This window comes from Erigeron canadensis, chromosome 9 (genome assembly GCF_010389155.1).
Source record: "Erigeron canadensis isolate Cc75 chromosome 9, C_canadensis_v1, whole genome shotgun sequence".
In the NCBI taxonomy this organism is placed as follows: Eukaryota; Viridiplantae; Streptophyta; class Magnoliopsida; order Asterales; family Asteraceae; genus Erigeron; species Erigeron canadensis.
This window is the reverse complement of record NC_057769.1, coordinates 25,370,215-25,382,872: the sequence shown is the minus strand read 5'-3', so window position 1 is coordinate 25,382,872 and position 12,658 is coordinate 25,370,215. Positions and strand designations below refer to the sequence as shown.

At 33.7% G+C, this 12,658-nt stretch overlaps 1 protein-coding gene across 1 annotated transcript; it reads left to right on the top strand.

Moving 5' to 3' along the window:
• The first annotated feature begins 2,422 nt into the window (after positions 1-2,422).
• On the top strand, positions 2,423-12,021 carry LOC122580882 (putative acyl-activating enzyme 19). The gene is made up of 16 exons (XM_043753033.1): positions 2,423-2,783; positions 4,266-4,691; positions 5,215-5,411; positions 5,892-6,095; positions 6,200-6,919; positions 8,778-9,373; positions 9,472-9,547; positions 9,616-9,746; positions 9,893-10,001; positions 10,126-10,185; positions 10,270-10,354; positions 10,645-10,709; positions 10,806-10,865; positions 11,062-11,106; positions 11,197-11,306; positions 11,419-12,021. Exons 1-16 carry the CDS (start codon positions 2,462-2,464, stop codon positions 11,627-11,629), a joined length of 3,417 nt encoding a protein of 1,138 aa, XP_043608968.1. The 5' UTR covers positions 2,423-2,461; the 3' UTR covers positions 11,630-12,021.
• Positions 12,022-12,658: the final 637 nt, after the last annotated feature.

Here is a 12,658-nt window from a genome sequence, read left to right as displayed (position 1 = left end):
CTGACCCTCCTTTTTAAATTTAAGAACTTGATAGTTTGATATGTCAAATTTACCTTTCATCTTAACACATCCTTATTTTGATTTTATACACTGCGTAAGATGCTTTTAAAAAAATCTCAGCCTCTATATCTCCATCACCTCCGCATGTTTTATATTGTCATCACTTTTTGTCGTCACAACGCGCGGATACCAGGCTAGTTAATATAAAGATAGCGCATGATGTTTAAAGAATCACTTGAATTTATTTTTATAGTATAAATCCAAAACAATCACTAAACTCATGATTTTTAGAGAATCGCTTAATCTATATTTATACTTTCACTCCCACTTATGATTCATATCTATATTTATACTTCCACTCCCATTTATATTTCAAATCTAAAACCATCGCTAAACCATGATACAACCTTTCTCAAGTACGATTGAAATATATTCAAATGATTTATCTGATATGATGGCGGGAAGTTGTGTTGCTTAGTAACTTTTTAAGTAGATTTAGTTGGCTTTCATTTTTATTGGATATTAATTAGCTTTTGATATCTTCTATACATGATAGGTTACTGCTTTAAGATTGTTTTGTCATTTTTGAGTCATGCTACTAATTTGCTAGAGTTTATGTTTTTGTGTTCAGATAACTCAAAGCCGCTACTTAAATGGGATATCATGCATTCATCATGATACCCCTATGCCTTAAAAAAAACCGGACCCTTAGTCAAAAAGATAGGTAGAATAATTAATATCAACCATAGGGAATCCTAGTAATAAAAAAAGACACAAAGATAGGTGGAATAATTAATATCAACCATAGGGAATCCTAGTAATAAAAAAAGACACAAAATAAAAAACGCTATTTGGACAAACACAAGAGCACCTAATGAAATTAACTTTTTATTATGAGTGGTGATATTCTCACAATTGATAAATGTATCGTATTATACAGCTGATTGTACAAACCATTAATGTATAATTATGGTAGATCCATCAAAAGTGATGATAGAAATATCACCGCTTCTTTATTATGGTTAAACCAACTTGGTTGGATCAAATGTTAGAGGCCATGCCTTGGAAGATAGAAGTCAAAAGTTCGATCTTCATGCTCAACAAGCCTCGGGACCAAAATTCATAAAGGACAACATTTAGAGTTATTTTTTAGGGATAATATCCATCAAGGCCACCCAATTATTTCATTATTTTCTTTTAGGCCACCAATTTATTATATGAGACTTATAGGCCATCTAAATTTATACATAATAAATATACACTTTAGGGATAATGTCCACTAAGGCCAACCAATTATTTCATCGTTTTCCATTTACACCAATTTATGCTAACACTACAAAATAAAAAATTAAAAATGACAACTATGCCCCTTCATTATACATAATAAATATACACTAGAATACCAATTATGCCACTTCATTATGCACCTGAATACTATCTCTTTAATAGGTCTTTGTACTAATCCTCATCAACACCCGATTCTTTATTTTTCTTTACCCATTATACATATGAACTTATAAAGTAAAATGCCACACATAACAAATAATATATAGAAATCCCATGAAAATGAATTATATGCATACCGTAAAAATATGGTTATAAAACACGATCGAGCCAACAGCTATGTGCCGTAAGTATGTTTAGTTAATATTGCATCAACAAGCTAGTCCATGCACAAAAGGACATATATAATTAAAAATGCACACTATCATGTATAGTATAAAAGCAGGAAACAAGTAAACAATAAAATAACAATATAAGAGAAAATATATTTATCCTTACCGTTGTGTACCTCTAACAACAAATGTGGAGATGTCGATGAAGATCAACACACAATAGAATAATTTTAAACCCTTATCATCTAGTAAACACATAAACATAAGAAAACCCTAGCATTTTTAGTAACTATTTTATCACATTTAAAACGTAAATTTATTTGAGGGTATATTAGGTTTGTTATATTTATAAGGGTATTATTGTCATAACAAGTAGTTTTAACTAGAATTTATATAAATAAAATAAATAAAAATTTAGACGGTTCTTTATGATAACTGATGACTTAGGCCGAACGGAGCAAGACGTTTCTTCTCCTTCAATTTCACTTTTTCTCCCTCGGAACACCCCGAAAACGCTCCGAATAGTGCCCCGAGGAGCTTTTTTGAAAAAAAATTGAATGGGCGTGATAAAATGGACGGATGAAGGAGGCGTGCTATGTGTGGGACCACTTCTAGACGTATTTGGTAACGCCTTATACCACACAGCCTTAAAAGAAAACAATTAGATTTTTAGGTGACCGTTGTTATCCATATTTTTTTATTATGGTTTATGTTGACTTTTGGCTTTTTCTGGTTAAGTCGTTAAAAATGTGTTTAAAATCAAGGGTTAGTAAAAATTGATTTGGGTTGTTCAGTCCCAAATTCCATTTCTTGGCGGGTTTCTCGTACGAGAGAGAAAAAGAGAAATGAACCAGAATGATTTATCTTCGACTTCAATTAGCAGCAGGTGTTGTTGTATTCCACATGAATTCCAAAAATCCGCATCCAAAAACCCTAACAAAATCGCCGTCATTCACGCTTCCCCACGCCGTCACCGCGATGACTCTCACTCCAAAACGACAACGTTTGATAACCAATCGCATCCACCTCCGGTATATAAAGATGATGACGTAACCTTCACATATTCGGATATTCTAGAAGCCGTTGATTCCCTTAGCCTTCGTCTCCATTCCATCCTTCACGGTGGCCGCGAGCCTTCTCTCGTTGTTTCGCCTTCTTCTTCATCAGGTATATCGAGTTTCGAAACGTTTTCGACTTTAGTACAAAGTTTATATATTGTTATCATATCATATATGTATACTAGTGTTCAAGCCCGTCCATTGGACGGGTAGTCTCAAGTTATATAAATTTTATACTAACTATAAAACAAAAAGTGTATGGCCAACATCACAACTTAATGAATACGAAAGCTAAAGAATAAATATATGAAAATTAACTCCATATAAATATTGATTCCAGTTTATCTTTTATTTCAACTTTAGTTAAATAAAATGAGAAACAAAAAGTGTATGACCAATATCACAACTTAATCAATACGAAAGCTAAAGAAGAAACATATGAAAATTAACTTCATATAAATATTGATTTCATTTTACCCTTTTTTTTCCAACTTTAGTTAAAAGAGAAACAAAAAGTGTATGACTAATATCACAACTTAATCAATACGAAAGCTAAAGAAGAAACATATGAAAATTAACTCCATATATACATTGATTTCAGTTTACCCTTTTTTTTCAACTTTAGTTAAATAAAAAGAGAAACAAAAAACCTTTTTGGTAGTCGATCGTAGATTCTTATTTTTGCCGTAGGTTTTTTAATAATAAAGATTTTTTTTATAAGATTTTTTTTATTAAAGATCTGCCATGTTTTATTAAATATATATTAAAAAATAGAGGATTAATAAGGATGGAGTATTAGGGGTGCCAGGTGTACCCCCAACCCCCTCTTTTAGTTATATTATAGATGTATATGTATGTATTGGATGATGCTTTAGCTGACGTGGCATTATTTGTATAACTTGCCACGTCATATTTTAAGCAAAAGTATCAACGGATAACAATTTAAGAATTTGGTAGAATAGTTGGATTCCGACAATAGCTTTTGAGTTAAAGTTGAATATATTTCGGAAGACTCGTCCCAAATACTTGACTAAGAGAAATTTGTCAAACTTGTAGGGAGTAATCGGCCTAGGCGGAGAGTAGTCAGATTGCGATTTTTATGCAATTATTATGCATAAGTTAATATATGTATGAGATGTTCACAGGACCCTAGAAATATGCTAAGAAGAACGCTTAACACAAATTTTCATATACTGCATACCGATTGTATGGTTATATGTTGCCTCCATTGGTTTAGTTTCAGGTCAAAAGTTGTTCTTTTAAAGTTTCATTGGTTTTAAACTAAGTTAAGTTTCTTCTTTGTGGTTAAATTTCGACAAGAATTCATGTGAATTGCGGTAGCATCAATAATGGATAAATATACATTTCATTATTACTGAAAGTTTTGTCGGATATTACAATTCTTACATTCTTGGTTTTTACTGTAAGTTTTGTAGCATGAGAAGTAATAGCGTTCTAGAAAGTAACACTCGTTTATATACTGATAATTTAATAGTGAAATAAGTATGACAGTTGGAACGTATTCATAAATTCTGAGTGTCATGGAATACTGCTGGCTTGATTTTTAACCGGAAGCTATTTGACTTTTCAGGCACTCTTCCTATTGATCATTCCATGGGTACCTCGCAAATTGTGGGGATATACATGGTACCTTCTGTAGAATATATTGTATCTGTTCTTTCTGTTATGAGATGTGGGGAGGCTTTCATGCCATTAGATCCTTCGTGGCCAAAAGAAAGAATATTATCCGTCATATCCTCTTCAACTGCCAGCCTTATCCTTTGTGGTTCTACTTCGTTTGATGGACAACACATTCACCAGATCCACGAGAATCATTGGCTCGCTGATAGTGGTTGTCCCGTTTTAGTAGTTTCCATGAAGTCCAAACCCAACAAGCACTTTGCTTCTCCTTCTTTGCTTTGGCCATGTGAGAGTAAGAGGTTGAGACCATTCTGTTACTTGATGTATACATCTGGATCAACTGGAAAACCTAAAGGTGTCTGTGGTACTGAACAAGGTGAGCAATAATTACATTAACTATATATTGCTCATGCCATTATAAATGTTCTATCAGTTGCAACTTCAGTGTAGTATCGTGACATGACTTCTCTTCTTCAGTAAAATAACTTGAAGACTGATGATGATATGTTTAGTTTTTGTCAGTTATTCCGTGTGTAGATTATTTACAAAGCAACACTCGGCCGCTTGTAGGATATTGTTGGAGTAAATAATTGAGTGAGAGACTATTATATGATGTGATTATTGAAGGGATTGAAGGGATCAGGATAGTTATAATTTGAAAATGCAATTTAATAATGATAAAATGTACAGTATGTTTTATTACATTCTCACCTACTGTTTGGGAGGCTTTGGCATCGTTATCGTGTTGCAACTTGTTGCTACTGGAAACTGATTATTTAGGGCTCTTATCTATTGTCAAAGTTCATAATAAGCTTACCATCTAAACTAGGGTGCTTGATATATTCTTATTATTTAATTTGTCTGTTCTTATTTCTCCATGCGCATTTTGCATCTTTCAGGTCTTCTGAACCGCTTCTTATGGATGCAGGACATGTATCCGTTAAGTGGTGAGGAAATTCTGATGTTCAAAACATCTGTAGGCTTTATTGATCATCTCCAAGAAATTCTCGGAGCTCTACTTACCAGTTGTACTTTGGTTATTCCTTCTTTCAGTGTTTTGAAAAAGGATATACTTACCATCACCGAGTATTTAAAGGTACATCAACAAAAAATGTTGTATACAAGTTTGTTTCATTTTTATGTGAAGAAACTGAAATAAATAATAAATTGGGGAACATCTATGCTAATGACTCATTAGTTATACTTATACATATGAATAAATCTAGACGTGTGAGTGTATTCGTAAGTCAACCTTTATGTTCTTCAGGTAACTTGATACGAGTATATTTTTATCTTTCATCTTCTTTATAATAACTGAAGCCTATAGTTGCAATATTTTGTAGATGTAATTATGTTTACCTGATAGGATGTATTTGTAACCAGTGAGCTGTATATCAATAAACAATTTTTTGATATGTAACAAGCAATTGTAAATGCATTTATTTTTGTGAATCATCTTTTTCGAACGGACTAAATCTTAAACTCTTTGAGATACCACAAGTCTTGGGGTTCCATGTGTTACCATGATGTTAGCATATCTATTGCGTTACCTAGTTCTGCATTGTTATTATTGCAGGACTATTCTATTAATAGGCTTGTTGCTGTACCATCACTAATGAGGATGCTTCTTCCAACTCTTCAAAGTTCAGATATAACAATGATTCAGAATTCTTTAAAATTGTTAGTCCTGAGTGGGGAAACACTTCATTTATCTATGTGGACTTCTCTTACAAAGTTATTGCCTGATACGACCATCTTGAATTTATATGGTAGTACAGAGGTGAGTAGAAGATCCTGGAATGCTTGTTAAAATAACATTATGTATATGTCTGCATATGCGGCTTTCAGATTAGTCTCTTTAATGCATTTAGCTTTCAATCTAAGGTTTCAGGTGATTCTACATATTTTGACTGCAAAAGGCTACCGTCAATTTTGGAGACTGCATCACTCAGTACTGTTCCAATAGGGAGACCTATGCGCAACTGTGAGATAGTGCTTGTTGGACAAGACGCACCTGGGTACGGAGAAATATATGTCTCTGGACTTTGCATGGCAACAGGGTACTTAAATCATGATATTATCCCTCTCAAAGCTGTAAAGGATCTTCCAGACTCTTCATTTTGCTGTTCGGATGATGAAAAGGGAAGTCGTCTTTACTTCAAAACAGGTGACTTTGCGACAAAACTTCCAGGCAGTGACTTAGTTTTTGTAGGGAGACATGATCGTACTGTTAAAGTGAATGGTAATCGCATTGCACTGGAGGAAATTGAAAACACAATAAGAACACATGAAGATGTGGATGATGCCGCTGTGATAGGTAACAGTGTTGAAGGAGAAACTGCATATCTTGAAGCACATGTAGTCACAAAGTTAGGGCATGATTCTATTCAAAGTTTGAGGCATTCTCTTCGAGGTTGGATGGTTGACAAACTCCCATTACCTATGATTCCTAGTCGGTTCTTCTTTGTTGATGCAATACCGACGTCGTCATCTGGGAAGGTAGATTACAAATTATTGGCTGGTTTGAAGTGTCCCATGTCAGATACTATTGGCAGTGACACCAACAAGGTTTCTGATGCGAGTCTCTTGCAAACAATTAAAGAGGTTAGACCTCCTTCTTCTCTTCAGCTTTCCTTAAATGCTTGTGGCTGCTCCTCTACCTGCAAATAGATAAGAAAAAGAAAATTAAATTTAATATAATTATTTGTCATGTGGCATATGTTATGATAGCCCAGGCTGTTTTAACGACATTGTTTTCCACTTTTGTCTAAAATCTGTATTTTATATATATATATATATATATTAAATATGATATTAAAAGAGATTCCCTTAAACTATAACTATAACTCTATAAGCTGGAGATCGAATGCCAGGAGTTGGACCTGATACTAAGGCAGATGTGTCAAACTTGAACCAGTTTCGAGAGTCCCCTTGATCTGAATGTAGATAACCAAAGACATTGAAATTTGGATGAGCAAAATCAGAAGGAAAAGAAAAGAATATTCGCAAACACTATAGTAACTTCATAATTTTGGAGGGAAAGAACACAACTTGTCACATTTGATTTTTTTATCGTGAATAATTCATAATGATATACTCTTATTTTTTCTTATGGTTTTCCTTAGTCTGTCACAGTGAATTGTTGAAAAAGATGACCCATAATTATTGTTTGTCTTTATTTGACTTTAGTGTGGCTAATGAAGAGTAGTGAGCAAGCTTGCTATTAGAAGAGTACCAAGCAAGCTTAATATATATATATGTGTGTGTGTGTGTGTGTGTCCAAAAAGGATGGAAGAAAGTAAGAAGAGTGTGAGAGATTAAAAACTTTGTGTGTGGAGAATAGAGTGTTGAGAGTGAGTCTCCATTCTTGTAACACAAAGTTTGTAGTTTCTTTGTGGTAGTGGATTAGACTCTATAAGTCGAACCAAGTAACTCTTCATGTTGTGTTTATATTTTCTGTTTACATTTTTGATTGGCTATTAGTAGTGTGTTGATTTCTCACGTCTTTGTGGTGATTGGTGGTGTTCGATCTTATCATGAATGTAGTTGCTTAAACCAGCCTTTTGATTGCATTGAAATATGTCACAAATGTAGTTGCTTAAAGTCTTAAACTAGCCAATTTAGAGATGGCAATGGGGCGGGATTGTCCCGTACTCGATTTTCACTTGTAATCGCCATCCCTGTCGGGTAATTAAATTACATCCCCATACCAATCCCCATCGGGTATCGGGGATCCCCGTCGGGTATTGGGGATACCTTTTTTGAATGAACATGAATTTATCTTAGTAGAAGATATGTAGGAGAATGTGTATTTTGACATTTTCTTTCTTTGTATAAACTAATATATATGTTAAGTAAATGATTAACAAAGTATAACACATAAAAAGTATTAAACAAAAGCTTTAAACTTAAAATTGATTCTAAAATATAGATAAGAACTTAAAGTGATTTTCTAATAAATATATATAGTATTTTCGGGTTCGGGTATGGGGATAGGGGATTTACGGTTTCCCATCCCCGTCCCCATCCCCATCGGGGATTAGATTTACATCCCCATACCCGTCCCCATCCCCGGTCAAATCGGGTGCGGGTATTGGGTTCCCCATCAGGTACGGGTATTTTTGCCATTTGTCACAGTGAGTGTAGTTGCTTAAACTATCCTTTTGATTGCATTGGGATATATCATACAAGTTAGTTCAAATGTTGACCTTGTATGATGTAGTTACTCACTCTAGGCTTTGTCCTGCTGATGTTTATACTGTGAAGTTGGTCTTTAACATTGTTTCTTTCGAACTTGTGAAGCATTTTAATATATATCAAATTTATAATCCTTTTATAAACTTTAACTCTTTAAGCTATTAGCTGTAGAAGATCCTGTATATATTTTTTTTAATTAATCATTAAGTTTTGTATAAGAATGAATCCTTTCCGGAATGATTGATGTGCATGAGTGTTTATACAGGCCTTTTGTGACTCCTTGATGGTTGAAAAGGTTGGTGACAATGATGATTTTTTTGCAATGGGTGGTGATTCAGTTTCAGCTGCTCGCACTTCTCATAAGTTAGGAATCAATATGAAATTGCTGTATACTTTTCCTACTCCATTAGAGCTGATGATAGCTCTCCTGGATCCTAAATTAAATCTTCACAATAGAGTAGATATAGGAACGTTGGGAGATATTCCATCTCTTTCTATTATATCTAACGATAGCGGTTTGGAGGCAAATACACAGCTGAGGAGGTTATCTAGTGAAATTGTTGAACCTGGTTCTGACTATCATCCTCGCAAAGTTTTCAAATTGGATAGTGATCTGAATGTTGATGACAAATCTTTTGCAATTAGTCGTTGTAACCAAGTAATAGCTGGAAAGAATTCCGAGATTAAGAAATCAATTCAAGCAACATGGTTGGGTGCCAAAAAAGGTTTAATAAGAGAACTGTGGAAAGTTCATATGGGGTCTTGTGTTGATGCCTCACCACTCATTGTAGTGAGAGAAAATGATATTTTCGTGTACATTGGATCTCATTCTCATCGATTCGTTTGCCTCGAAGCCTCAAGGCGAGTGTCTAATTTCTCAAATTTTACATTTGTTAAACCATTTAAAAGTTGTTTATCATATTTGCTTGTTGCTTCATTCAGTCACATGAATTGCACAGTGGTTTTGTCCAGTGGGAGGTACAACTAGAAGGAAGAGTTGAGTGCTCAGCGGCAATATTAGGAGACTTTTCTAAGGTTCAGTTGTACATTATAATAATATATCATTTTAATATGTATATGTATTATGACAAGCTTTGTTTCAGGTTGTAGTTGGGTGTTACAGAGGAAATATATATTTTCTCAATTCATTGAACGGAAGCATCGGCTGGACTTTCCAGACAGGTGGTGAAGTAAAGTCACAGCCATTGGTAGACAAGCAGAGGCACCTAGTCTGGTATTGTCCTCTGTTGCACACATATTTAATAATGCATATGATTACACATTAATCTGATGGTGTAACTCATTTATAGAGCATATATAAACTCATGATACATATTCCTGCTGAAATGTTATAAACTATTTATGTTCTACAATATGCAGGTGTGGATCTTATGACCATAACCTCTATGCCCTTGATTATCAAAGTTACTGCTGTGTTTATAAGCTAAATTGTGGTGGGAGTATATATGGTTCACCTGCAATCAATGAAGTAAGTTCAGATAAGTACATAGTATAGTTGGTCTTTCAATTGCAACTGTTCATATTTTCGTTGCTGATATTCTTGATTGCTTACTTGTATCGATAAATCATTTTGTCTTCATTGCATTTTGTAGGCTGATGAAAGGCTTTATTTTGCATGCACTAATGGCTGTATGACTTCACTATCTCTGAAGGTATGGGCAATAATTATATTTGATTTTGCTATCAGTTTTATGCTACTTTCAACAGTTCATCTATGTTTATCTTGATTCATGCAGGCTGATCCATTCAATGTGTTATGGTTACAAGACTTGGGGGCACCCATATTTGGTTCCCTCTCCATTGATCATAATAATGGAAACGGTACCTTGTTTTTTTTTCCCATCTGATTTTTGATCTGCATCATCAATAGAAAATGTGAACCACACTTAAACTGTCATATTCGAATAAAAATCAAAACACTAAAACTGTCAACTAGGGTTTCTATATGCATTGTTTTAGAAATGACATAACCTATATTTTTGGAATGTTATAAAATCATGTTAAATCACTTCTCTAGAATCTTTTTCGTAGCTTGTCGCATTTTCTCATGGTATTTGTATGGCCTGAGTCTTTGTGTATGTTGTTAGAATCATTTTGGTATACTCTTGCAGTAATTTGCTGCTTGGTAAATGGACATATTGTTGCTGTTGATGCAAATGGATCCATCCTTTGGCGGGTAAGGTTTACTAATCGTATTTTGAAGACGCGTAAAACTTTTTCACATGTGTTTCCCTTGCAAATAAAATTTTTTACTGTAACTTTTGAAACTCAGGGAATAACCGGAGGACCAATATTTGCTGGTCCAAGTGTATCTCATGTCCTAAATAACCAGGTGAACTTTTCTCTTTATTGCAGTCCCATACTTATACGTCGTCATATACCCTTAAACTGTTCCAAATTCATATGGTAACTCATACATTAGATTATAGTTGATTTGCATTATTGATTTTGTATTCTTGATAGCTGGTTTCATTTGTTATAGGTGCAAGTTAAGTGTCTAAACAGTTGTTTTTTGTTTAATCTGATAGGTGGTTATATGTTCTAGAGATGGAGGAGTTTATTCGTTTGGTTTGGTAATGGCTTATTTTGATCACGTCAATGTTCAAACTTTTAGCTTGCATTCATAGCAATTTATCTTTTTTGAATAATGACAATCACTGCAGGAGAACGGACATCTACTATGGAAACACAATTTAGATGATCCAATTAGTTCATCTGCTTATATAGATGAAAACTTGCAGTTGATATCTGATAATTCAACTGTTTCAGATAGGTATTTTAAGTTCGTTGATGCTGTTCAAAAATATTTAGTTCTTAAAATGGTCACATCAATTTCTTCGTTACTTTCAATGCTGACTTTATTTTTTTTTCCAAATTATGTCCAGATTAATATGTGTTTGCTCCAGTTCTGGAAACATAATCTTACTCAAAGTCAGCTTAGATAATCTTAATTATGTGGTGCAAGAATCTGGTAGATTAGACATGGAAGGAGCTATATTCTCATCCCCCGTGATGATTGGCGGCACTATTTTTGTTGGTTGCAGGGATGATAATGTACACTGTGTTAGGATTGAGGGCGAAATATATATCAACTAGTGAAAAGTAATGTGGTTTACTTGCCTTAAGATTCGTCAACATGAAACTGAAATCTCGTGGCATCAATCATGGTTGTAGCTTTCTGTAAACGGCGGAGGTTCTTCATGTTTGTGTTACTAGGGGATGGCAAGCCATATTTTGACCCAGATGTTGCAGCCTAACAAGTGGTTCAGCCATTTCTTTGGCCACCCTAAGATATTTTATCTAGGTAGGATTCAAACTAGATGCCTTTTGTGAGTAAAACAGACTCTTTGTACCAAGACCACTTGGTGGTGGTTTTAGTAACTCTCAAAACATTCCCTTTGTCATATTATAAAATGAGGAAACTGTATAAAAATTATATTATTTATAACAAATACTCTTCAATAAAACCATTAAAAGGGTTATAAATATAAATATGTTTAATATACATTGAGCGAATTACTTTAAACCCCTAATTTTTCTGAAAGAAAAGCTTATTAGACTAAAATCGTGCGTTAATTAATTTGTAACCTATTTTTCTACCGTTTAAAAGTACTAGTGCTGCTAATAATAATAATAATAATACATAGCCTTAATTAGTCAAGGATATATTAATAATTAAGTAAAGATATATTAATAATTAAGTAAAGGTTAATTATTAACTTTTTTAATTGATCTTAAGACATTATTTTTAAATAAAATGTCTGTCAATGATTAAACATCCAAACCACGCCAAAACCCGGCTAAAATAGGGCTAGACCACGACCATGATACTGGTTTATTCATAATGACTGCCCCGTTTAAAAACAACCTTACTTAAAAATTATTTGGCTATTTAGATATAATTTAAGAGTCTATTTTATTAGACCCATGAAATTAGGATATGGATTGGTGACATCCAACATATTAATATTTAGCCTATCATTAGGCTTATCTAAATAACAAACAAAATTAAGAAAACTAACCTTATAGTTAACTTAAGAAGTATGAACAATAATTAGGAACAATCAAGAGCTCACGTACTTCAAACCTTTTATTATTTTATTGAATACTTTTTTACAAGGTACA